Source organism: Melanerpes formicivorus, unplaced genomic scaffold (assembly GCF_026170545.1).
Source record: "Melanerpes formicivorus ecotype bairdi unplaced genomic scaffold, bMelFor1.0.p_v2 SCAF_11, whole genome shotgun sequence".
NCBI lineage: Eukaryota > Metazoa > Chordata > Aves > Piciformes > Picidae > Melanerpes > Melanerpes formicivorus.
The window spans coordinates 13,858,097-13,885,470 of record NW_027142363.1 but is presented as its reverse complement, the minus strand read 5'-3'; the positions used below and the strand labels follow the sequence as shown (position 1 = coordinate 13,885,470).

The 27,374-nt window shown below is 42.5% G+C and overlaps 1 protein-coding gene across 1 annotated transcript; it reads left to right on the top strand.

Moving 5' to 3' along the window:
* Positions 1-27,374, top strand: VPS26C (VPS26 endosomal protein sorting factor C). Its single transcript, XM_068144602.1, has 8 exons — positions 1-414; positions 8,887-9,030; positions 10,245-10,394; positions 13,944-14,024; positions 16,673-16,747; positions 21,679-21,829; positions 22,170-22,322; positions 23,994-27,374. The coding sequence occupies exons 1-8, from the start codon at positions 358-360 to the stop codon at positions 24,074-24,076; spliced, it is 894 nt and encodes a 297-aa protein (XP_068000703.1). The 5' UTR covers positions 1-357; the 3' UTR covers positions 24,077-27,374.

The following is a 27,374-nucleotide window of genomic DNA, read 5'->3' as shown; positions in this document are numbered from 1 at the left end:
CGCCCGCTCGCCCACAGCGGGTTTTGCTGGGGTCTGTCGTGTCGTGTCAGACGCTTCTCAGCACCACTCGCCTCCGCGGCGGTGGAAAGGCGCCTACGTATATGCCCGGCGGGGAGCCGCTCCCTATCTCCTCTCTCTGTTGCTATCACTACCAGAAGCGGGTGGAGCTCAACAGGGAAAGGGAGTCACCAACTAAGAAATGACACCACTGGAGACCCGGATGTTTACGGGGCAGGCTCCCCGCACCTCTCCCATATGCCCCCGCTGGCGGAAGCGGGTGGCTAGGGAAGGACTTCCCCCGAATCTCTCCCCGTGAGTCGGGTCACGTGACCGCGCGCGGACGCCGCTGCCGCCGCGATGGGCACGGCGCTGGACATCAAGATCAAGCGGGCCAACAAAGTCTACCACTGCGGGGTGAGTGCGGTCGCCCGGCGGCCCCGCCCTCCCGCCCAACGGTCCTGGCCGACCCCGCGACCATTAGCCTACTGGCACCCGGCCTCAGCCCCTCGGAGAGCCCGGCGCCGTTTCTGCGGGTCCCCGTCTTGGCTTGAGGTCGTCACCGCGGCGCCGATCTGCCCGCCCGGTGCTCGCCTGCCCATCTAGTGCTGCGTCCTGGCTCCTGGCTTTCTGCTGTGTCTTACTGGCAGCCAGGGAACATCCCGGCTGCGCTGACATCGCGGGGCACTTCCTTGAAAATAGCAACGTTTTCCTCTGTCTCTGCCTTTGTAGTTCTTTTTCTCTGCTTCGTGTCGTTCTTTGCTGTGGTGATGGGGCTGTGGCAGGGCTTGCGGGCTACTGCTGGCAGCGTCTGGGAAAGCTTTTTTTTCTTTTTTTTTTTCCCCGTGCTCAGAGCTTTCTCTCTCCACTACTTCTGTTCTCCCCGTGGCTCCCCTCTTTAGGTCCACGCCAAGGGCACCACCGGCTTCCACTGCCTTCATATAGCAAAGCGGTGCTCAGCTCCGGCCCGGGACGCCTTTAGGCCTGCATTTTGTCCTCCTTCCCCTAGCTAGCGGGGCGATGCCACGGGAGTACGGCCAAGCAATCTTTGGGGAGGGCGGCAAGGTTGCAGAGGGAAAGGAAGGAGCGAGGCCCCCTGAGACTGGACAGTTTGGAGTTCACCTGTAGAATGTGTCATGACTTAAGTTGGTTTTACTTGTGTATTCCAGCAGGACTGATGCTTTGATGCAGTATGCAGGTGCGACCAGTTTTGTTCTGTTTCTGCATTCGGCAAGAACTCTGAGATGTCTTAATAGTGTTATTTGTACCATCTAGGAAATAATTTCTCAAGTACTTGGGCAAGAGCAGACTTACCTCCCCTCCCCACCCCCCCCAATGGGCAGGAGTGAGAACTTTTTTCGCTAATGTAGTTGATCATGTTCATTCTTCATCTTTTGCAGCCATGTGAAAAAATGCTATGGTTTTTTTTTGTGAGGTGTTTTTTGTTTGTTTGGGTTTGTTTTGTTTTGGTTTGGTTGGTTTGTTTGTTAGTTCTAGATGAATTTAAGCACAGAGGGGGGGAAAAAAAAGTAAAATCACCTGGCTCATGTTTTTGAGATTCATTTTGATCACTGTTTTTCTAGAAAGATTGTATTGCTTACAAAAATGCTCTACACACACCACTTTCCCCCTGTGTTACTAATTGGCTGTTACCATGTATAAAGCATGTTTCATTCTACTGAACTTTTTTTAATGCTGGAAAACTGCTTTAAGTGGATTTGAATGGAAGGGTATTCAGTATCTGTTCTGCAATTCTCAACTCATCTAGATGATAACTTTTTAATAAATGATCATTTTGTGAACAACACATCCTTTTAGGTAAGGTGTCATGGTGGCAAAGACAGCTTTTTTCATCTCACTTTCACTTTGTTTTCGTAATGCATATTATTAGAAGGTTCTTTGTTATTTTGGTATCATAATCACACAGAGTTATGAGGCTGGAATAGACCTCTGAGATCATCAAGTCCAGCCTCTAACCTAATACCACCACTTTGACTAGACCATGTCACTAAGTGCCACATCACATCCAGTCTTTCCCTAAACACCTCAAGGGATGGTGACTCCTCACCTCTCTGGGCAGTCCATTCTAGTGTCTAATTACCCTTTCCATGAGGAAGTGTGTTCTAATATCCAACCTAAACTTTCCCTGCTGCAGCTTCAGGCCATGCCTTCTTGTCTTGTCACAAGTTGCCTGGGAGAAGAGCCCAACCCCCATCTTAAAACAGCTTCCCTTCAGGTAGTTGTAGAGTGTGGTGAAGTCTCCCCTGAGTCTCCTGTTCTCCAGGCTAAACAATCCCAGCTCCCTCAGCCTCTCCTCATAAGACTTTCCTTCCAGTCCCTCCACCAGTCTCATCGCTTTCCTCTGGACCTATTTCAGCACCTCAATATCTTTCTTGAATGTTGTGCTTCTTTTCTTTTTCTACACTTAGCTTATTTTGTATAATTCTAAAGTGGGTAATTTTTTTTTCTTGTAACACAGGAAAGGGATGTTTCTATGGTCTTGTAAGCTGAAATTAAATATTTATAATTAGTCAATTTGTCCCTATTTTTTTTTTACTCACACTTTTACTCCATGTGAAAACTTCTGTAGTTTTAGTTCATTAACTAGGCCTGAGATTTGGAGGTCTGAGTGATGTGAGAACAGAAGGATGAATGAGTTGTACACCAGAAGTATACAAATTTGTTTATTTTCCCCCTTTTTGCAAGCTCAGAGCAATCCATATTTTTCATTATAGGTTTTCCCTATCAGGCCAAGAGCTTTAAAATTTCTTTCTGGTGCTCAAATATAGCAGAACCTTCAAATACTGTCCCCTGTTTTGAGCCATGTCAGACTCCTCATCCTGGTATGGTGACCTTGGCTGTGCTGAATTAGTCTAATTCAAGGTAAATAGCTCCTTTTCAAACTGGCAACCTGTCACAAGTGAGGTCCCACAAGGATTGATACTGGGCCAAACACTGCTTAATACCTCTGTAAGTGATCTGGTTGATGGGATCAGGTGTACCCTGATGATTCCAACCTCAAAGGGGAGGCAGAGACTTTGGAAAGGAGAAAAATCCTGTAGGAAGACCTGTATAGGCTGGAAGAGTGGTCTTAACAAGAGCCCTATGAAGTTCAACAAGTACAAGAATAAGGTCTTGCACCTGGAAAAACATAATCCAGGAAGGCAGCACAGCCCGAGATCTGCCCAGCTAGAGACCAGCTTTGTGTAAATGAACCTGGGGTTTCTGGTGGATAGCAAGCTCAGTGTGAGTGAACAGTGTGCTGCTATGGAAAAGAAAGCCAACAGGATGCTAGGCAGCATCAGTGGAGGTAAAGAAGTCATTATTCCACCCTACTTAGTGCTTGTCAGGCCACACGTGGAATACTGTGTTTAGTTTTGGTCTCTACTGTACCGAAAAGATGTGGACAGGCTGGAGAGGGTCTGGAGAAGGGCCACAATGGTGATCAAAGGACTTGCCATATGAGAAAAGGCTGAAAGAACTGGGTTTGTTCAGACTTGAGAAAAGAAGGTTTAGGGGAGACCTTTTCACCATGTTCCAGTATATAAAGGGTGGCTCCAAAGATGACAGGAACTCCCTTTTTACAGGGAGTCACATGGAAAGGTGAGGGTTAATGGGTACAACTTACTCCTGGGGAAATTTCCATTGGACACAAGAGGAAATATTGTTACAAGGAGAACAATTGGGTGTTAAAGTAATCTCTCCAGGGAAGTGATAGATATTCCAGCATTGGACACTTTTCAGATTCAACTGGACAGGGTGCTGGGTCATTTTATCTAGATGGTGCTTTTGCCAAGAAAGGGTGGACTGGATGATCCTTGAGGTCCCTTCCAACCTGATACTCTATGATTCTGTGATTTATTTCTTTTGCATTGTTGCAAAGCAATCTCCTACACCGTGTAAGAGTCACTTCACTTCCTAAAACTTTCTTTAGTTCTAGGTAACTGCATAGGCAGCTATTTTGTGCTTATCAGTTGCTCTTCCTTCTGTGTTGACTGTTCTTTTTTTTAACTGGGAGACAGTAGACACAACATTTGTAAAGTAGTCGTGCATCACGCAAACCTGAGATTGTGTTCCTGCTTTCAGAAAAGAAATTGGTTGAAAGGTCATGGTGTGATAAAAAGTAAGCAGTTTCTGTATTTGTTAATTATTGTCATCAGAAACTGGAGGAACTAAGCAAACTGAGCCTTGCATTTTGTCCAGACTGCTGTTGGAGAAAAGCTGGCTTAAACAGATTACTTTGAAAGATGAGTAAGAAACTAGTTTGCAGTTTCTTGGACCAAAGAACTGCTAGGATTGTTTAACAAAACCACCAACAACAACAACAAAAAAAGAGGATTTAACAAAAAGTCAATCAAATGGATCCTCATACCATGTCCTGTGAAGCAAAATAAGGCCTGTTGAAGCAAAACTAGGTTTAAGTTCCTAGAAGCAGAAGATCTTTGTTCCGGAGATTTTTCTTTTAATTGGATGGGGAATTCTTGAGCCATTGAGGCTCATTTAATAAACTCTGGAATGCTAGAAGAATGAGGGGTCAAGCATACCTAATGATACGTTTTGTTTAGAAAACCTGAACAAGATGACAGGAGTAACTCTGGCAGTTGCAGTCTTGAGATCGATAATTAAAACAATTCTAGGCTGCAAGGCATGAAAGATGCTTTGTGCAAAGCAAGGTGCCGTAGTTAACGGCGGCCAAGACTTTTGATGTCAAGTGAATCCAAACTAAACTTGAGTAGGAATTTGCCCACAAGGAAGCCTTTTTCCTTTTTCTGAAAAAGCAAACTAATTAGGAAATCTGATCATTGAGGATTTCAAATCATCTAATGATTAATTAGTTTGGTGTAGTAGCCTTGTTCTGTTGAATGTGGTCAGTTTCTAAATAATTAGAAGACTGTGTTGTTAAGATTTGCAGGTGGCTTGCATAGAGGGAGAGGTGGGGAAGAAAATGATCAGGATTTATTTAATGTGACTTTCATGAACTTTATGTGAATTTTAAAAGCACCAAGTGCCTACTTATTGTTGTAAAAGTGAAGGGATGTGACATGGAAAGTGGAATCTAAAAGGAACCTAAGGCGTCTTGTTGGTAAGCAGCTGATCAAGAAGACCCTGATGAAGAAGACCCATTGTTGTAAAAGTGAAGGGATGTGACATGGAAAGTGGAATCTAAAAGGAACCTAAGGCATCTTGTTGGTAAGCAGCTGATCAAGATGACCCTGGAGGGGGACCTTATAGCTGCCTTTCAATACCTGAAGGGATCCTACAGAAAGGCTGGAGAAGGACTTTTCATAAGGGTGTCTGGCAGTAGGACAAGAGGGAATGATTTGAAGCTGAGGGAGGGTAGCTTTAGACTGGATATTAGGAAGAAGTTCTTCTAGAATAGGCTGCTCAGGGAGGTTGTGGATGCCTCCTCCTTGGGGGTCTTTAAAGCCAGGCTGGATGAGGCCTTGAGCAGCCAAGTCTAGTTGAGAGGTGTCTGTGCCCATAGTGGAGAAGTTGGAGTATATGATCTATAAGGTCCCTTCCAACCTAAGCCATTATAAGATCATGGACTTCCATATATTCCATATAGTGGATATTACATGGAACTGAAGTTGCAAGCCATTTTATGTTTTTCAAAGCTACCTTGCATTTGGGGGGGAAAAGAAAAGCTGTGGGTTTTTCTTTTTAATGGGGGTGTTGTTAAGCTATTACATGCAATCTGAATATACATAATACCTTGCTTAAACTCTTTTTTTACCCTCCTTAATGTAGCAAACAGATCTCACAATGTAAACAGTCAGGTTGTAATTACTATCTATTTTAACACTAAAAAAGACTTTCCTCAACAATTGATGGGACAGTATAGCACGTACTTTGATCCTGTACATGGTTTATAGATACCAAATACCTGTCCAGTCAGAATTCTAAATGTGACTTAGGACTCTCAGGATGAGATTCTGTGATGTGTGCTATGCACTATTTCATGTTACTGATTGAAGATTGTTCCAAATTGTCCTCAGCCAGACTTGGGTAACACTGCTGCACCACTAGAGAAATGAGGGATTGTGCTGCTGGATCAATTTAAGCTTGTATTCATCTTAGTTGTGACCTTAAAAGTAGCTGGAACTTTGAAAGTGTCTTCCTGTCAGTTTCATGTGCCAAGTCTGAATGGTAAGGAACTGACAATGGAAAGCTGAAAAGCTTGTTTGTGATCATTACCCTGGGACAGTCTTTGCACATGAATTTGCAGTTCAGCATAAGTACTTGGCTTCTGTGTCTGCTTCACATAGTGCACTCAGTGGCCTGCCTGCAGGTGGATGCTCTGTTTAGATAAATAATTCTGTGTAGAACTGTAGTAGTTTAGTTCCATCTTAAAGTTTTGTCATCCTTATGGTGAAGCCATAAGGAGTTCCTAGTAAGTAAGGGACACAGAAAAAAGTGAGAAACAGGAAATGATTTTAAGTTACTGTGTTGTGTAACATGCAGATTTATTCCAGTGGTGGCATTCTCTACCCCTTTAGTTTCATGGTGTTAAAGGTAAATGAAGTTCTTTTGATGTGGACTGAAAAAAGTGCTAGTTTGGTATTAATTGATGTCATGTAACTTTCACAAAGGATGGGATAGGATGGGATGGGATGGGATAGGATAGGATAGACCAGGTTGGAAGAGACCTTCAAGATCATCGCGTCCAACCTATCATCCAACACCACCTAATCAACTAAACCATGCAACCAAGCACCCTGTCAAGTCTCCTCCTAAACACCTCCAGTGATGGTGACTCCACCACCTCCTCGAGCAGCCCATTCCAATGGGCAATCACTCTCTCTGTGTAGAACTTCCTCCTAACCTCCAGCCTAAACCTCCCCTGGTGCAGCTTGAGACTGCGTCCTCTTGTTCTGGTGCTGGTTGCCTGGGAGAAGAGACCAACCTCTGCCTGTCTACAACCTCCCTTCAGGTAATCGTAGAGAGAAATAAGGTCTCCCCTGAGCCTCCTCTTCTCCAGGCTAAACAACCCCAGCTCCTTCAGCCTTTGCTTCTCCTCCTACAAACATGCATCATGTTTGTAGGTGTTTTGCAAAAGTAAAGTTTTATTATCAATTGTGTGCTAACTCTAAAGTATTTGAACACTTTGTTAAGTTTATGTTCTTTGATCTGTATTCTTAGGAGGACAAGTGTACTGACAGATTTATATTTAGAGGGAACCATGGGTTTATTAAAGAAAAAAAAAGGACAAAGTAGCTCTTCTCCAGAAAACACATAGCTGACTTCTTCACATACATCAAAAAGAAATACAATCTGATTGCATATAAACCTTTTAAATATTATAGCCTCTTTTTCATCATACATCCCTCTCCCTCACACTAGTCACCTTTAAAGATTTTTGGTAGTGATTTCTCAGGAGACATTGAATGTTACAAGAAAAAAACCATATCATACTTGACTTCAAGTCATTCTTCTCTTTTCTGCCCTAAATATGTACACCCTTATTGTGTCCAAGTATGTAGGCAATAGTTCTGCAGTAGGTTGTCACTGTATGGTGGGAGACTGCTCTCATTTATTAGAGCAGTTCACATGTTCAGAATTATCCTTGCTTCTTATAGTTCAGCTGTACTCGTTTTTCAAAGCAATAACCTAATTGCTTGTACTAATTAAAGCCTGTTAGCAAAGCAGTACAGTATTTAGGTCAGCTTTTCTTCACTGTCCTTTTGTGCTTGTGCCTCCTGTTCCTGGCATTTCCCAGTTGCTGCAGGTCCTCTTTTCAGACTTCTAGTGTTGTCAGCCTTCATTGTGATGCTTGATGCTCCACTGCTGTCCCGCTCTGATCTCAACCTCCTGACCCATTTTCTATATTGTCATCTTGTACCATGAGTAAAGACAAAAGGCTGGCAAAATTCAAATAGCTTCTGTCAGAGATGTACATGATTAGAACTGGTTTTAACTGGTTGAGTGTAGAGTGGGCAGTCTGAATTATCCTTTGGTTGGAGGGATCTGTAGTTTGGTGTCTAGTTTGCAAGCCTGATGAAGGTGCAGAGTGTATTACCACCAAAGCAGAAGAGAATGTGAGCCCCAGGAAGCTTTCTTCAGGTTCTCAAATCACTTGCTGCTATTCCCAGATGTGTGTATGAATGTTTGACGTGGAGCTCTGGATTGGAGTGAATTCTCTGTTGTAGGAGAGGGGAAACATAAGCTATGGGTATGTAAAATTGATTGTGTGTTCCTCTCCTGCAGTTAATCTTTTTTTCAGTGTTAGAACTTCTAAGCTGATACTTCCAAGATGCACTGTTCTTTTGTAAACACAATTTTGTAGACAAAACACTCTTAAGGAGATAAGTGACACTCTTTTGAGTCATGCTATTTGTGCCTTTGATTCTCTTTCCCATGTACCATGGAGTTTGCTTGTGTAGTAGAACTCTCTATCTACTTATTTATTTAAAGTCTGTTCTGCTCCACACTTGAGGTGAGACTTATCCTTGGTTGGCCATCAGTTCTATTATGCCTTCCTTGCAATCTCCCATGGCTGACCATCCTACTCTCCACATAAAAATTCATCCTGGGATTTCATTGTAAGCTGTGAAATGGAACATGTCAATTATCAACTGACTCAGTAACTGTTTAGGAGGGTATTTTTTGTCTGCTTGGAGAGTAAGATCTTGAATCTTCAGAAAGTGAAACTGTGGTTTGTACTTCTGCAAGGAAGAAGGAAAATACTTTTAAAAGAAAACAAACTGGAAGTACAGAGTTCTCTTCCTCACATTGCTTTTGTTATCAATATTTGTCTTTTCTGACAAGGATTGACTGTTCTCTGGCAGCAGTTTTCTCAAGTATGAAAACAAGTTAGCACACTGTCTAAGTAACAGCTACAGAAGAAGTCTATTTCAACAAATGTTTTTGTGTTTTTTCTCCTGTTAGGAGGTTCTTTCTGGAGTCGTGGTCATAACAAGTAAGGACACAGTCCAGCACCAAGGTATCTCGTTAACAATGGAAGGATCAGTAAATTTGCAGCTTAGTGCCAAAAGTGTGGGTGTGTTTGAAGCTTTCTATAACTCTGTCAAGGTAAGACCTGTGCAGGTTAATATTTCTAGCACAAAACCTTTCTCTCCTTTCTCAAATAATGTCTTTCCTTAATGGTTCTCAGATTGCACTTGATGCTATGCAAATGACAGAAAGCAGAGAAGTGCTCAACATTGTCAAGTGTTAGATGATGATGTTTTGGGGGAGAAACTTGCAGCAATTGGAGAGGCTGAAACACAGTAACATAAATAGCATGGTTACTGGATGATGCATTGAAGGACCATGATTGAAAGAAAAATTACAAGTTGTGTGATTTCTCTCTTTATAAAATTGTTGCTTTTAATTGAACTTTTGTGCCAGATCAGTCACTATCACAATGGTTTCAGCAGAGGCTGTTAGGGTTTTGTGTTACTGGGCATGATAGAGGACCTGCATATATTCTTCTGTGGAGCATGAGGCTGTGTACAGACTTCTTGACTGAGGAGCTCCTGGAAGGCCTTTGTACTGGTCTCCAGGTTTGGAAGCATGGGATTTGGATCTAGCAGGACAAATTATCTCAGGCTGCACATGAGTGCTGATTGAAACAGGGCCAGTTCTTTCTGGAGGCGGTATAGCTACCTCTGCAATATGGTTCACTAAAGTTAGCTGAAATTCAGTGAAGGGCTTTTTAAGGTCTTTTTACATTTTTTCTTTAATTGTGTGAATAACTGACCCATAAATGAGTGAAAACCAGAAGCAACAGATTTTATTATTCCTGTGCTGCTAGAGGGAAAATAGTAACACTCCATACAGAAAAGAAGCATAATCTTCATGTAGACTTCCCAGTAAAATTGTAGTTAACCATTGTGTCAGTAAGAGACTAGCCCTAACAGTTGATGTTTAGGGTGGGAAAGGGCTGGGAAGAAGGTTGAAGGGAATGATTCCTTACTCAGCTGGCACACACAACTGTGGATTCTTGCTGCTACTATTAAGGGTCATAATTTGAAATATGTAACTCCACTTACCACAGTGCTTGAGACTCTACTGTTTATCTCTCTAAATATATATATGTCCATAAACATGGTACAACCATAAAATAGATCACAAAAATGAGGAAAGCATTCTTTATATTTAAGACTGGAGAACTGTGTGTTGTGGAAAAAATAGTGGAGTTTCTGGAAATTCAGGAATTAGATTAGAGTGGATGTTGTTAGTTCTTGAAATGATGGGACTGTCATTTTGCTTCAGCCTAAACCTCTTTATATTTATCTTCACAGCCCATTCAGATTATTAACAACACTATTGAAATGGTAAAACCAGGGAAACTTCCCAGTGGCAGGACAGAAATTCCATTTGAATTTCCATTGCATATGAAGGGGAACAAAGTCCTGTATGAGACATATCATGGTGTCTTTGTTAATATTCAGGTAAGGCAGTTGTATCTGTAAACAAAATCTGAACTTACATCATCTGCAGAATGTATTCTAAAATATGTCTTACTCCATGGAAGCAGAGGACAAAGTTTTATGGTAAAGTTTTCTCTTCATAGTGCAATATGTTTTCTTTTCTCAATTGGAAGAATGAGCAGAAAGTTAGAGAACTTTTAAAGTAGCTTTTAAGTTTCTCTTTATTAACATAGCATTGTTCAGGTGTATTTTCTGGATATAATTGAAGAATAAAAAGTGTGATGCATGGTAACCTTTTAAATACTAGTTCCCTGAGGTCTCAGAATCCCATCAATATAATGTTGCTTTAAAAAAAATAATTGCAATATCTTTTCCCTTTCCTTTTCTATCACATTTAAGCCTTTAATTGAAAATAGTTGATGGTAATGAAACCCATCAGATAAAGCATGGGATGTGCAAGAGAAAATGAAAAGCATACCAGAAAGAGGGGCTCTGTGTTGAAAAAGGATAAAATGTATTTGTCCCACGTGTTGAATCTTGCAGAGTTCTCTTGCAGGATGATGTTTTGATTTAGTCCTGATTTTACTCTGAAAGAAGTCAAATCTACCATGTTGCAGTCAGTCACTGTAGTAGTACATACCCTGATACAAGTGTGTGTATTGTGTATCTGGTACCAGTGAGACTTGGTTAGCATAATAGACATCCAATTACTGCTCATAAAACTTCAAGATTAAAAATTAAGTGTACAGAATACCAGATCCATTTTAAGGTAAGAGATAAAACTTACAGAACAAAGGTACCTAGTGCTCAGAGTCTGTTTTCCTGCATTCTTTTGTGAGAAGCATCCTCGTAACTAGAGGAAATCTTCCTATCACTTACTGTTTCAGGCCTTCTGTATGGAGTAAACTTTAAAGAAGGATGGCATGGACAGAACAGTAACAAGATTTCTTGCCTGAAATACCTTGTCAGAACTACCATAACATAGCCAATACTTCCTTATGTGGTACCCAACTATAAACATTCTCTCAATGAAAAGAGACTGCATCACAGTCCTTTTGTTCCACACAAACGTGGCTGTGTAACTTCATAATGAAGACTCAAAGCAAAGTGTTGAGGGCTTCTAGCATATTCAAAACCATGAATTGTTTGGCTTCCAGATGAATAATAACACTTCCTGCTCAAATCTGTGTGTATTACATGCTTACAATAGAATCTTGTGGAAATACGAGTTGGAAGCTTTTACCTTTTTTGGGTAAAAGTTGTCTTACCATAGATGGGTTTGGTTTGAGAGGATTCAGGGGGTTTATTTTGTATATTTTTAATTTTTTGCTTGTTTGTTTCTATTTGTTTTGCTTGGGGTGTTTTTTGAGGGAAAGTCTTCAGCCATCTCTTGAATATAAATATTGTATTAGGCAATGCCTTTTTTACTGAGGAGTGTTTTTTGGCTTGGTGGTATTTCGGGGGGTTATTTTTTTCCTTCAAAGGAAAACCTGAAGGAGCCACTGAGTGCAAAAATTTTCAGACCAATACTGATGAAGGCTCACTGGGTTGTAAAACTCTTTATTTTTAACTCCTACTTCTAGCTCACTGATGAGATTATTTGGCTTGATGACAAAGACAACTTGCTATTTAGCTGAACTGAAAGTCTTACATTGCAGTCTGTGATTTCAAAACCCTAACAAGCCAACCAAAAATACAGAACCTCCCCCATCTACTAGCCTAGGCTTTCTTCCTAATGTAACATCTGTTATTTGTGGTAGGTATGTCAAAAAATAATGCAAAAGCAGTTGAGTTGCTTTCTGTAATCCAGATGCCTTCCTTATGGTCCATATTTGTTGTTTTAAGGTATATTTCAATAGTGAATATTTGGTTTGTTCTGCCATTCTTTCTCTCATCTATGTAGCTTCTTTTTACAGACTGGGGGTGGAATGTAACTCCATCACTGGAGGTGTTCAGGAGGAGACTTGACAGGGTGCTGGGTTACATGGGTTAGTTGATTAGGTGGTGTTGGATGATAGGTTGGACGCAATGATCTTGAAGGTCTCTTCCAACCTGGTTTATTCTATTCTAAAAGGTTGATCATTAGATTTCAGTGAACCTTTGAGAGACCTGCTTTCCTGAAGAAGAAAAATGTAGTCCTGAGGTGCTGTTCAAGAAACACTTTTTAGGTCCCTGTCCAAGTCTTCTGTAGTTTAAAAGAAAGGCTCTATTTCTGCATCTAGGTATTGGTATGTTAGCTGGGGGTTCAGAATCGTGATTCAAGTCTCTGTTCTCATGCAGAGACCTTCTAATTAGACACTGATGGGGAGGCGATGTGGGCCAGATTGCAAGGTCTGTGTGGTCATGCTGCATCTGTGTTCCCTAGTCTGAGGGCAGTGCAGTAGTAAAAAGTTTACTCAGCAGTGATCAATATCAGTGGAAATCATAGTCTGTGATGGGGAAAGGCTCCCTGGCCTTGTTTTTGTGTTCATGTTCAGGTTTTGTGCAGAGAGGCATCATGAACTAGAAGTTACGGAGTCCCTCCCCTGAGTGCACTTGGTTTTACTAATTCCTCACTGGTAAATAAAGGTGTTAAAAACAAAACAACAAAAAAACCTGACCCAAACAAATCCCCTATCTTGTAAGGACATTGAAAGGCCATTATAGATGCAAAAGAGTTCGATTACTGTGTCAGACTTCTTCCAATCTCTCATTTATGGCTCCCTTTTTAGATGAGAAAGGAGGGGAGGAAGTTGGGAGCAAGTTTTTACTGGTGAACAGCAAAATTAACCTTGTTGCCTGACTTCATTGCATGCTGCTTTTAAGTTCAGCTGTGTGGTTTAAGACAGTTCATCATTAAATGTGACTATAACTGTTACCACAATTAAACTGTCTTGCACCATATTTAAAATTTGAGGCCTGTGGATACATCTTTCTTTTTGGTAATCACCTATCCAAAAGATAGAAGCAATCTTAACTTTGGATGCTAAAGGCATACAATGATAGGACAAGGGGGTGCAAGCTGAAGCATAGGAGACTCCATGTAAACATAAGGGAAAAATTCTTCAGTGTGAAGGTGACAGAACACTGGAACAGGCTGCCCAGAGAGTTTGTGGAGTGTCCTTCTGTGGAGACATTAAAAACTCTCCTGGATGCATTCCTGCATGACCTACTCTAGGTAATCCTGGGGCTGACAGAGGAATTGGACTAGATGATCTTTTGAGGTCCCTTCCAGCCCCTAACATTCTGTGGTTGTGTGATATAAGAATACTTCTGACTGTCAGTGAATTAGTTCCTCAATCTCACAGGCTGTTAAATGACACAAGATACAGAAGCTTTTGCAAATGACTGTAGGACTGTAAACACAAAGGAAAGCCAGCGTTCATTTGGGAGCATCTAAAATCGTATGCCTATTACCTGTTTTCCCTATCACTGGTATATACCTTGCCTGCTAATCTGGGTTAGACAGTGCCTTAAATATGAAGAATAGTAACATATAGTAACATCTGCAGTGAAAAGATGAAAAGTTAAGAGAGAGGGGGATCTTAACTGTGTCTCTCTTCTTTTTCTCTGCCATCCTGTTCTTGCCAGTATACCCTGCGGTGTGATATGCGACGTTCTTTGCTGGCAAAAGACCTAACTAAGACTTGTGAATTCATTGTCCACTCACTGGTAAGTGTGGCTTGTATTAACTGTACACAGTGTGCTTTGTTTTGGTTTTTTCCCCCCACCCACTTTAAAGTTTAGCAGCAAAGTTAGAAAATCGAGTAAAATCATTTCATTTACAGTAGCAACACATGAGATACGGGTAAAGGAAGCTAACCTCAAAACAAACATGTGGAAGAGTTGGGATGTCAGTTGCTTCTGATTAGAGCAGCACATATCTCTTTTCATTTAAAGAAAAATAGTACAAAGAGGGTTTGGATTATAAGACCTTTTTTGTACTGCACTGAGTTTATTCTCTTATTCATCCTTTCGGTTCTGAAACAATGGTGTGGTTAGATCAATATTAATAGCATCCTTCTAAACACTGCTTCAAATTATCTAAGCATTTCTTAGTCAAAAGGTTCCAGGCACCCACAGTGCCTGTCCTAGAAATGCAGGTTCCTTGGTGAAGAGAAAATATTTGATTTCTGTTCTTCAGGTGACTAATTACTATTTAAAGCCCTAACTCAAAAGTGTCAAAACTTAGGCTGCATCAAGTTGGTAGTAAGAAGCTTGTCATCTTAATCACCTTTGCTGGTAAATAAGCCCGTGGCTGGCAGTATGCTAAAATAACTAGGTTAACAAATGCCCTCAGCCTGCACTTGGCAACATGGAGATGCACTTCCTTCTGTGGAGATACAGTGGGATGAGACTTGACTGTTACACCAAAAATACTTTTTTGCTGCTCGCTCTTTCAAGTCCCTATATCAGGTTGGGATTTTAGTTTGTATTGACCTGTACTTCTAATGCCAGTACATCTAATGTCAGTACAGACTGTGCAGGCCTAAGTGTCTCTTTTTCCACCCACAACTTCTTGGAACATACTGTTTGCATCATCCCTTTGAACTCATAACAGGACAATAAACTATTAGACCCTTTTTTGTCTTACTTATGAATCATGGTGGAAATGTGTTATTTTAGTTCTGTAGTGCCTTTTTATGAGATTGAGCTAGGTGCTGTAAAGAAGTTTTCTGTTGCTAAAACTTCATTATTTTCTAAAATAGACTATGCCACATTTTACTGGTCCATTGTTACAAGTAAGCCACACTTGTCAAAATAGGGAATGAATTGTGTATTAGACAATTTCCTTGTTTTCCTTTCTTGTTCCCACTCCAGCGCTGCTTAGATCATGAGCCAGTAAATCACTAATCTCTGAGGCAGGCTAAATAAATTACACTTTACTGAATGTATAATTTTCACTGTCAGTGCTCAGTGTACCATTTCCCCTAACCTTATTCTTTGCCAGAATTTGTCATTTATGGGAAAATACAGTCCATCTTTTGCTGACATCTTCCATCTCGCAGCTGGGCAACAGAAGCTATTTTGAATTCTTAAGTAGTGACAGTAGATCCTAACTAAGAGTCCAAGTTAAGCCCGCTGGTGGTGATGTGCACTGCCAAGTCCCAGTTACATACAATTGTGTCTCACATAACCCTGCACTGGCCACTTATTCTAAATATGTATGGAAAAGACTGTGCTGCTCACTGAGGGGTTGGTGAACAGTAAGCAAAGCTTGCTTTCCTCACGCAGAGTACAGGCTGCCATCTCAGCAGAGCTTTGGGGGCTGTTCAGCCTCTTAAGGAAGCACTTCTTGGTTTTGTGATAAATGATGTTAATTGATACTGAAGAACTGTAAAAATGTGCCCCCAAATTGCTTTTCCAGTCTGAAAACCTAACCTGGGCTAACTTTTATTTTCCTGTTAAAGAAGCTGGAATGCTCAATAGCATTAAATCAATGCTATGCTAGATTCCATCAGCTGAGGATCTCCTAGTAATATGAGGATGGCTTAGGAGACCTGAGCTGTTACTGAAAGGGCAGGAGACAGACATCAAAGTTCTCAGAAATAACAAGAGGGAGAGTTTATAAAACATATTGGAAGAAGTGGAGCAAATCAATTTATAATCTCCCCCTGTCCCCTGCCCAGGTTTACTAAGTATTAAGAATGAAGGGAAATGCTGCAAGCCACATAGAACATGTAATTATTTGTAAATACAGAAACGTGGAGTTCAGCTTTTTTCTACAGTATACCGTATTCTTCAGATAGGTAATGCATTTCTTCTTTTGCAGGTGGTTTATAGTAGTCAGCCACATCTTTTGGGTTTGCTTTCCTTTTTGTTTTTTTCCGGATAGGATAGGATACACCACACCAGGTTGGAAGAGACCTTCAAGATCATCGCGTCCAACCTATCATCCAACACCACCTAATTGACTAAACCATGCAACCAAGCACTCTCTCAAGTCTTCTCCTGAGCACCAATGATGGTGACTCCACCACCCACTCTGTAGGCAGAGCTTATGCCAAAAACTTACAGAAGGAGAGCTTGTGGTTGTTTATCACAGTGGCAAGCACAAAGTAACCTGAAATTGCTACAGCTCTGTTCCTGCAGTTTAGGTTTGTGATGCATTGTGACTTGCATTTAGACAATATTGTAATGTTATGTAATAACAAAGGCAGGAAGTCTCAGGTTTTCTGTTACACAGGTGCATACTTTCAGTATGAAGGCAATCCTGGAAACTAGCAGGTCTAACAGTTGCTTGACTTTGTTGCCTTACTTAGTGATCTCTCTCTGTGTTTTGTATGTCGTAGTTTACAGTTTCACTCTTTTATTTGTAGTCACAGAAAGGGAAACTGACAGCAAGCCCAGTAGACTTCACAATTACTCCTGAAACTTTGCAAAATGTTAAAGAGGTAAGGATTTTCTTACAATCTTGTGCTTGTGTGATTCTGATTTATTTTAAACACAATGCCTGTGATGGGAGGAATGATTAAATGCTACCCTGCAGATAATCAACTCTTTTCTTTTTCCCCCTGTTGTCCTTTTTATTTTTGCAAGCAATAAAGTGATTCTTCCTGATCCCTTGTGACAGTGGTGACTTAATGTAAGGTGGAGCTTTGTTCAGTAATGGTTAAGCATTTTTATTGTTTTTATCAGTGGAAGATGCAAAAGGAAAACATTCCATATCATGTGTAGCCAAGATCCTTTAAAAAGGTGTATTTTGATCCTTGGTTGTGCCTTTTTTTATAGCCCTGCCTGGCTTTGGGAAGTCTGTATAAACAGCAGTGGCTATCTTGGTTATTTAGCTTTCTGAACAGTGGTTTCTGTTCCTGAAACCTGTGATCTGTTTTTCCAGATTTTCTCCTTGTGCTTTCTGTGTTAATAAGATTGCTTTCCTGCTTTGGGTCTCCTTTCTGCATCCCCAGTTTGTCTTTCATTGCTTCTAGTCCCAGACCTCGACTTAGACCTACTCTTCCACCTGTTTCTCAAAGCAGACTCATAATCAGCTGCTTGGTGGTTTCGTGCTGTTGTTGACTTCATTTTACAGATTCAAGAATCATTGTGGTTGGGAGGGACCTCTGGAGATGGGTTTGTAGAGCTGCTGTGCTGAGAGCCTAGTCATCTAGAGCAGGTTGCTCAGGGCCATGTGCTGTCAAGTTTTCAGTATCTCAAAGGATGGAGACTGGCAACCACTCAGCAGTGTTACAGTGTTTGACCAGCCTCACAGGACTAAAAAGGAAATATGTCTTTTGTTATGTTCCCATGTCTCCTTTTCCTTTCACTAGATACTACTGAGAGGAGTCTGACTTTGTCTTCTTTACTCATTCCCATCAGGAACTCACACATTGATAGCATTCCCTGGAGCCTTCTGTTCTGCAGGATGAACAATCCCAGCTCTCAGTCTCTTCTTGAATGTCATGTGCTCTTAATCATCCTCATGCTGTGAGTGCTGCTGGACAAGCTCACTGCAAGCCACCAGTGTGCTCTTGTGGACAAAAAGCCAATGGAATCCTGCGTTAAGGAGAGTGTGACCAGCAGGTTGAGGGGAAGTTCTTCACACCCTCTGCTCTCCCCTACTGAGGCCACATGTGCCCTTCGCATCTTTAGGTTTTCTTAGGGTTTCCCAAAACCATCCCTGCACACTCAGCTAGTGTTTTAATGCTCCTCCTGAGTCACCTGATCCTACTTCCATCTTTTGTATACTTTATGATTTTATCAGTAGCATCTTCTTCATCAGTGCAGGTCTCTTCCTACCTTTGTCTGCATATCGGAATAGACTGTTCTTGAGCACGGAGGAGGTGATTCTAGAAAACCACCAGCTGTCATGGCTAAAGCCAAGCTCCAGCTGAGTTAGAGGCCTGCACTCTGAAAGCATGTTTTTTTGCAAATACAAGGACATAACAACTGTTCTTGGTGGTAAAATTACCTTTGAGACTACTGCTAAATACTGAGACCTTAGCCGTCTGGCCTTCTTACGAACTGTGCTTCCACATAAACAGCTTCGTTTCTTCATCTTCTGTATCTTGACACTTTGTTCAGAGGCTTAGCAGAAAGTCAGTGGTGTACATCATGAGAAGGTCCTGTCTGTTAAAAGCTCTTCCTTAAGTTTGGTGGCAGATCCTGTGCCGCCTTCTATTTCAAGTGCGTAACTACAAAAGTAGGCTCTAAAACTTCTGAAGCCTCCGATCCAGCAGATCTTGGTGTTTAATTGTGGAGCTATCTAAAGAATGGTACTGAATGGGTGTGGTAGCACAAGCAGTGGCCTCTTTTTTTAACTTCTTGACTCAGAAAATGTATGGGTCTGAAGTGACTACCTCCTGGACAGATAGAAGAAGTGTCTGTTTTGGTGCATTTAAAATACCAACATTTCAATACTCTGTCTGGAGATTGTGACTGCATGTGGTAGTTGTAGGCTGTGCCCTTAAAAAATTTTTCACAGATCTTGAACAGAAAGTAGTAAAATGTAAATAAATCCCTATTGGTCATAAAAAGGGAAATAATGATAGTTCTAAACAGTCCCATTGGAAAGATAACAGACTTAAGCCAGTCATGTAAACAATTTCTTCTCGCTTCTTTGGGCTGGGAGATACTAACTGGCTTTACTCACCTTGGCTGCATCACTTTTGTAGTGCCTGGTATTACCTTCTCTAGGTGTAGCCAGCAGGTCAAGGGAGGTGATCCTCCCCCTCTACTCAGCTCTGGTGAGATCCCACCTGAGTACTGCCTCCAGTTCTGGAGCCCCTATTACAAGAAGGATATGGACGTGCTGGAAGGTGTCCAGAGAAGGGCCCCGAGGATGATCAGAGGGCTGGAGCACCTCTCCTATGAGGACAGACTGAAGGAGTTGGGGCTGTTCAGTCTGCAGAAGAGAAGGCTCCCAGGTGACCTAATTGTGGCCTTCCAGTATCTGAAGGGGGGGCCTACAGGAAGGCTGGGGAAGGACTTCTCAGGATCTCAGGTAGTGATAGGACTAGGGGGAATGGAATGAAGCTGGAGGTGGGGAGATCCAGGCTGAGCATGAGGAAGAAGTTCTTCATCATGAGAGTGGTGAAGCCCTGGAATGGGTTGTCCAGGGAGGTGGTTGAGGCCCCGTCCCTGGAGGTGTTTAAGACCAGGCTGGATGAGGCTCTGGCCAGCCTGATGTAGTGTGGGGTGTCCCTGCCCATGGCAGGGGGGTTGGAACTAGATGATCCTTGTGGTCCTTTCCAACCCTGACTGATTCTATGATTCTCTGCTTCTGTCTCTTGTCCCTTTTGTACAGGGGAATAAGGGGTGGTAGGAAGGGAGAAGCTATTAGCTTCCCGTGGTCTTCAAGCAAGGGGGTCCTTGTGCTGTCCATTGATTGTAAATACCTGTAAATATTGTAAAGCCTGTCTATTTTGTACATATTCATTGCATTTCAGTGTAGATTGTAGTTTTGCTTGTAAATACAACCTTCATTTGCTTCCAACTGAGCTGGAGTGGCAAATTTAATGTTTGGGGGGGAATTTTCAACCCACCACACTAAACTGTAGTTTCTGGCAGACTACTAGAAAACTGATCAAGAGTTTTATAGTGGCCAAGTAAAGCACAAAGAGGTTAGATGAAAAACCAGGATAGATTTGCTTTCATGTTCTTGATCCTCATTTTGGAGGGATTATGAAATAGAGTGTAAATGATAGGTCCTGTGAGAGAAGACCTAGCTAGTATTAGAATATGAAGAGTAGTGAAAAAAGTAGTAAGACTCCAGGGGAAATATATCTTTAAAAAAGCCAAGTCTTGCAGACTAGGACTGAGTGAAATGGCCTTGAGTTCTCCTTCTGCAAGTTCCTTTTGTCACTGTCTCTCAGGTTCCTGACCTCTATACTTCAGGGGATGGATAGCTATTTGATGTCCTTGGGAAGCAAGGAAGGAGTTCTGTGTTTACTAATAGTGGTGATGAGAAGAGCCTACAAGGGATCATACAATGAGAAAGCATTTCACTAACCTACTATTAGAACTCTGTATTTCATGGAGTGATTTTGTCTGGAATGTAAGTTCCCTCGCGTAAGTTAGGAGAAAATACCCAAGTGAGATCATATTTACTAAACACATGAAAATTCCTCTCTTTATTTCTCTGAGATTTGTTTTGAGTGGAGCAGCTAAATTCTGCAGAGGTGTTTGGTATCTGAGTGAAGCAGTCTAAAGAATAGCTGAGGGGAACTTTTTCTGCCATTGCTACTGGCAGCCAGGACTAAGAAGCAAAACAAACAGATGGGGAGAAAAAGGAATTGCAACAAGAGTTGGTTTGGAAGAAGGGCGAATCAGTTACACGGGGAAGGAAATCCGACGCCACGAGCGAGTGTGAACAGATGGTTGGAAGGTAGGGGCTTACATCAAAGATGTCAGTAATGAAAAAAAGAGAGAGAAGAAGGAGGCTTGCAGAAGAAGGGAAAGGTTAGAGTCAGAGAGTCTTAAGAAAGCTGGATGGTAAAGATATGAGCTGAAGATGTGGGTAGAAAACTTGACTGTTTCAGTATGCCTCCTGCCAGAGCTTGAAATGTAACTGGAGCTTCTGTCATACGAGTTTCTCTCCTGGCAGACAGTATCTGCATTGCCTGCTGGCCTGCAAAAGGGGAGGCCAAGGGGAGCAAAAGCCCTGCTTTGATCTTTTATGGAAACTGATCTATAGAATGTCATCTTTGATCAACTTTCTTATACTGCTCCTTCCATAAAAAGCAGGAAACATGCTTGCTGTTAAGAAACTTTTCCACATTGTGTGATTCTGTATGTAGATTAATCTCTTTAGTAGTTGTCTTGAATGGGTCTCTTGGCACGTAAGCAGGATGTTACATCCTTTACTAAACAAAGAGTTTTAGATGCCTGTCTTCCATCCCAAGAATGTCCAATTTCAAAAGGTGGGAAAATCACTGAAATGCTAGACTACTGTAATCTGTAACAGAATGGGACCAGAATGCAGTTCTCTAGAGCACTGCCAGCAGATGTAACTTGACCATCCTGTTAGTTCCTGCCAGCCCACCTCTTTCACCACGCAATTCCCAGCTTCTGGATTGATTGTAATAGCCCTGTTTTGCCAGCTCTCCTCAGGAAAAATGTTCCTGTGGATAGAACAAGCAAGGTGGATGCACATCATGGGGGAGGGTAGTAAGAGATAATGCATCTGCTTAAGGATGCATAGTTTAAAAGTTACATTCTGTAAGTGATTTGAGGCGGTTCTGAAGTGGGTTCTTAACTTTGCAACTTTGGGGCATTTCCTACATCTGCTGGTAACTGTCTTTCTGTAAAGTTGCTTGGTTTTTCCCTCAGTCTGCTCTGGCAGTTGTCTTCCTTTTTCTCCCTACTCTCCTTTTTTCTATTTTTTCAGAGAGCTTCACTTCCAAAATTTCTCATCAGAGGTCATCTCAGTTCTACAAACTGTATCATCACACAGCCACTGACAGGGGAGCTGGTAGTGGAGAATGCAGAGGCAGCAGTCAAGAGTATTGAGCTGCAGTTAGTGCGAGTGGAGACCTGTGGTAAGTTCCTCTGAAGGGCATGTGTGCAGACTGCAGCAATTGCCACTTGCACTCTTTCTGCTTGCATATGACAGACTGTCAAAATCAGCAATACAGGTAGAAAGACAGGCAAAAAATTGTTTTCAGCTTTGGGTGTAACAGTCCAAACATGAATGTAAATAACCTCTGATTCTTAACTCAGAGAGCTGATGTGGAAACATGCAGGTCAGAAGGCAAAATGTTTTGCCCACACATACCTCCCTCCAACCTCAGTGTGTCTTTATTTTGAATTTTGGCTACTGCCTTACCTTCTCTCTTTCCCTTTCCCTCCTTCTCCCTCTGAATTCCCTGCTTTCACCAGGGTGTGCAGAGGGTTATGCCAGAGACGCCACAGAGATTCAGAACATTCAGATTGCTGATGGGGATGTCTGCAGGGGCCTACCAATTCCTATATACATGGTGTTTCCCAGGTTGTTCACCTGCCCCACCCTGGAAACAACAAACTTCAAAGTTGGTAAGTGGGGAGGACTGTCTGCTTTGTTGATGTCTTAAGCTGTACATGATTGTGCTTTTCTTGATCTACACCAGCTGCTGCTTCCTGGGTTTTGTTGCCAAAATCCAGAATTTTCCTTAAACACCTGAAATTCAGGATTTCCCTCACTTCTTCAAATAACTAGTGCAGAAATTCTCTTTGCTAGCCTGTCTTCCTTTGCTCTGTTCTGCTGGAATCTCTTGGTGGTTCTTTTGAATTTGTTTTGCTGTGTTACTGAAGCTGCAGGTCCTTGCCTTTAGGATCCTTCCCAGCTCAAGTCCCTCCTACACTTCTGCTGTGCATCTTGGACAGATGTGGACAACTAGCTTTGTCTACCTGTTTATCTTTTCCTCCAGGAACGTTTTTGTACCTGAGATGTGGTGATTTTCCCCAAAATAATGTTCTTCTCTACTTTCTACCATTTCTAGCTGTTGAATAGTAATTTGCAGTGACAAATGGCTACTGTTAGTATAGAATCTACTTTTATTTGTAAAGCACAGTCTCAATATAGTTATGAAGATTCTAAAACAGGACAGTTATTTTCACTTTATTTTGATCTCTGTTTCCCTTAATTTATGAACTCTACCTGACTTTTCCTTCTTTATAGAATGCTGGAATGGTTTGGGTTGAGAGGGACCTTAAATATCATCTAGCTCCAACCCCTCCACCATGGGCTGGGACACCCTTCACTAGAGCAGGTTGCTCAAGACCTCATCCAGCCTGGTCTTGAACATCTCCAGGGAGGAGGCATCCACAGCCTCCCTGGGCAACCTGTTCCTGCGTCTCACTGCCCTTATTGTGAAGAATTTCCTTCTAATACCCAGTCTAAATGTACCCTCCTCCAGCCTAATGTCATCTCCTGTGCTGTCACAACAAACCCTTGTTAAAAGTTCCTCCCCAGCTTTGTTGTGTGCCTGAAAGTACCCTCCTGTTGTAGGCCTTCCAGTACCTTCTGTAACTGCAAGGCTGCTATGAGGTCCTCCTGGAGCCATCTCTTCTCCAGGCTCAACAGTCTCAGCCTGTCCCCATAGGGGAGGTGCTCCAGCTCTCTGGTTGTCTTTGTGGCCCTCCTTAGGACCTATTCCAACAGTCTGATGTCATTTTCATTTTGGATTGGTTATAGATCTGATGCTGCTTTTGAACAACACAAAGTAGCATCTAAAGAGATTTTCTTTTGAAATGATTTCATGGCTTGCAGGTACAATGTATTTTGGTGTTTAATTTCATAAGGCCATACATAATGCAAGATTCCAAGACTCTATGTTACAAGCTGACAGCAGGGGAGGAATCTGTTTCCTAACTGTTGCCCTTATGTGCTTCTAACCAATGCGTAGTGTTTGAGGCACCTTTTCCCAAACATTTTAATCGAAACTGTGCCTGTTGTCCAGAAGACTGCAGGTTGTTGTGTTTCCATGATGTGGCTGTGAATCCAGAGAGATATCAAAGGGTAGAATGGGGCAAGATTCTCTAGGAACTGTTAAAGGTCGGGGATGCCTGGAGTACCTGTCACAGGAAAATCCAGGATATTTGAAGAGCTTGAAAGAGCCCTGTGAAGTGCTGCATCTGAGAGCAGGAATTGCCTGCCTTCCACTCTACTGCTACCATTCAGACTCATATGGAAACCTTTGTTTTCTTTTTCTCCCCTTCTTCCAGAGTTTGAAGTTAACATTGTTGTCCTTCTTCATGATGATCATCTCATCACAGAGAACTTCCCACTGAAGCTCTGCAGGATGTAAATAGCCAGAGGAGAATCACTTCAGGACTTACTGAAAAAGGACAGAATTCTTGAGAGGCAAAGTGAAAGTTTATCCATCTCTTATTTTAACTGAAAACACATCACTTCCTTCTCCCTGCTGGGAGTTCTTGTGTCTTCAGTTCTTGGTAATCTTGCTAAGACTTTGCCTGCCTTGTGATAGCCTACAGGATCTATCTATCCATACAGCCTTGACAGGGATCTTTCTGACTTCAGCAACCATATTTTCACCAATTATTCTTGGATAAATGGCTGAAGGAATGATTCTCTGTATTCCTACAATGTGTAGGAATACTTGGTTCCTCTCTTGAACTTCATTTTGTAACAATTGTTTCAGGCTTCTTTAAAGGTCTCTTCAGTCTACTAAGTCCTGTTACACAGATTGTGTCTATGTGTAAGGGGAGGAGAGTATGGGACTTGCCATATAATACTGAATAGGGTCTTTGAAGGTACAATAAATGGTGCTGCAACAGTGCAAAGTGCTGGTGTGGGATGAGTATCACAAGTTGAATGTGAAATAAGTGATGTGAAATGGTATTTTGGGTGAATGGGGAAGATGACTCTGCGTGGGAGGAATGCTTAGAGCTGTGTGGTTTTTCCCTGGGCTTATCCCTTGGATTACTTTTTCTTTTGGATTTGTGTAAAATAGTTGCCAAAAAGATGGTAAGTCACAAGTTTTTAGTTTGAGAAGATACTTCTTTGCATTATCTTCCCTTTCATAAGACTTCTACAGATCAATTTTGACATGGAAAACAACAAAAGAAAGAATGGAAGTCTGTCATGTGCCAAACAGCACCACTCCATTGCACTGCTGAGACAAGAAGAGTAAGGAAGAGGTGATTGGATACAATCAACACAGCTTCACCAAGGGCAAATCCTGCCTGTCAAACCTGGTGGCCTTCTATGAAAAGGTCACAACCTTAACAGATGAGGGACAAGCAACTGACATCATTTCCCTGGACCTGAGCAAAGCCTGTGACACTGTCCTGCTCAACATCCTGGTCTCCAAGCTGGTGAAATGTGGGTTGGATGGATGGACAACTCAGTGCATAAAAAATAAAGGCTGTCAGTGGGTCCATGTCCAAGTGGAGTCCCTCAGGGATCAGTACCGGGACCAGTCTTATTTAACATCTTTGTTGGCGACATGGACAGTGGCACAGAGCACACTCTTAGCAGGTTTGCTGACAACACCAAGCTGTGCGGTGCAGCAGACAGACACGCTGGAGGGAAGGGATCCATCCAGACGGACCTTGACAACCTCATGAGGTTCAACAAGACCAAGCACAAGGTCCTGCATCTGGGTTGCGCCAATCCCAAGCACAGATACAGGCTGGGCAGTGACTGACTTGAGGGCAGCGCTGAAGAAAAGGACGTGGGGGTGCTGGTGGATGAGAAGCTCAACATGAGCCAGCAGTGTGCACCTGCAGCCCAGAAAGCAAATCACATTGTGGGCCGCATCAAGAGAAGCATAGCCAGCAGGTCAAGGGAGGTGATTGTCCCCCTCTACTCCACTCTGGTGAGACTCCACCTGGAGTACTATATCCAGTTCTGGAGCCCCTCTTAGTGGAAGGATCTGGATGTGCTGCAGCATGTCCAGAGAAGGGCCATGAGGATAATTAGTAGACTGGAGCATCTCTCCTGTGGAGACAGATTGAGAGTTTGGGCTATTCAGTCTGGAGAAGAGAAGGTTCTGAGGAGACCTTATTGTGGCCTTCCAGTATCTGAAGGGGGCATACAAGAAAGCCAGGGAGGGACTTTTTATGGTGTCAGGTAGTGATAGGACTAGGGTGAAATAGAGCAAATTTAGAAGGGGGTAGATTCAGACTGAATGTTAGGAAGAAATTCTTCACTATGAGGGTGGTGAGACACTGGAACAGGTTGCCCAGGGAGGTGGTAAAAGCCCCATCCCTGGAGGTATTTAAGGCCAGCTGGGATGTGGCTCTGGGCAACCTGATCTGGTGTGAGGTGTCCCTGCTCCTGGCAGTGGGGCTGGAACTGGATGATCCTTGAGGTCCCTTCCAACCCTGACTATTCTATGATTCTGTGATTGTTGCAGACCAGCTTCTGCTGATGGTAGAAAGATGGCATTAAAACCTTGCATGCTGCGGCACCTCCTGCTTTTAGGATGCATCTTGTCATGGTATTAGTAACTGTTGCAGGGGAAACAGTCGCTCTTCATTGGGTGGGTTAATATTGTCACTTGTTCAACTTGAAAGTATAAATAGAAATGCCAGGAAGGGAATAAGTTACAGTAAACACATTTTTGTAACTATACAGCTTAAAGGAACTATCATAGGAAAGGTTATTTTGGTAAAACTGAGTTGGCCAACACAGGCTGTTGATTTTGATGTTGCTTTAATAGAACAGTTTCATCCTGCTTGTGAACTTTCCATGCAGACTAAGTATATGAAGTATTATACAAAGTGTATGTGTAAAGGTGACAACCTGAACAGACAGAAATGCATAAAATAATCATCTCCCTTAGCATTAATTCAGCAGTCTTGCCAATTATCTGCATTTTAGAAGTAAACATCTGAAGTTTATTTCAGTGTTTTACAAGAGGAAAGTCACCTACCCTCAGATCAGGAACTGGTCCAGCCTGGTTTTCAGAAGACAAAGGCACTTCTGGTCTACACAATGCTATGAGAGTGCCACCTGCTGCTCAAAGTGGCACTATCACCTTCCACAGTCCTTTGGAAAGATGGAGTTGGCCTTCATCGTGCCTTGGGCTGCAGCATCCTGCTGCAGCCTGCTGGACGGTCCCCCTCCCTGCACAGCAGTAGTCCAGGGGGGTGTTAGAGCAGACAGCATCCCCCTTGCAAAGGAGGGTGTGAATAAACTCTCTGGAAATCACCAAAATCCTTGCTTAAGGGAGTCAGAGAACAGGAGCATGGATCAAAAACCATCCTGTGGGCCTGTCTGTGCTGTGAATAATGGAAAAAGGAGATTGGCTGACCACGAACAAGTGTATGAGTTCAGTGCTGACTCGGTACTGTTGCCACAGCCAGCTCACCTTCATTACCTTGCGGTGTGTTGGGTTCTGCTGCGAGAACACAGTCTACTACAGCACTTGTGGGAATGCTTTGCTAACTTCTTTGCAAGTCAGGGATATCTCTGCTGTGGAAAAAGGTCCTGAGTGCCAAGGACTTAGTCTGCTTTTGTGAGAAGTCCCCCTGCCAAGACAATTGTGGATGCTGATGAGAAGGATGCAAGTGCGGTATTGCAGAGCAACACGGTCCCCAGCTCTTCAGGCAGCAAGGTGCCGGATAAGGCTCTGGCAG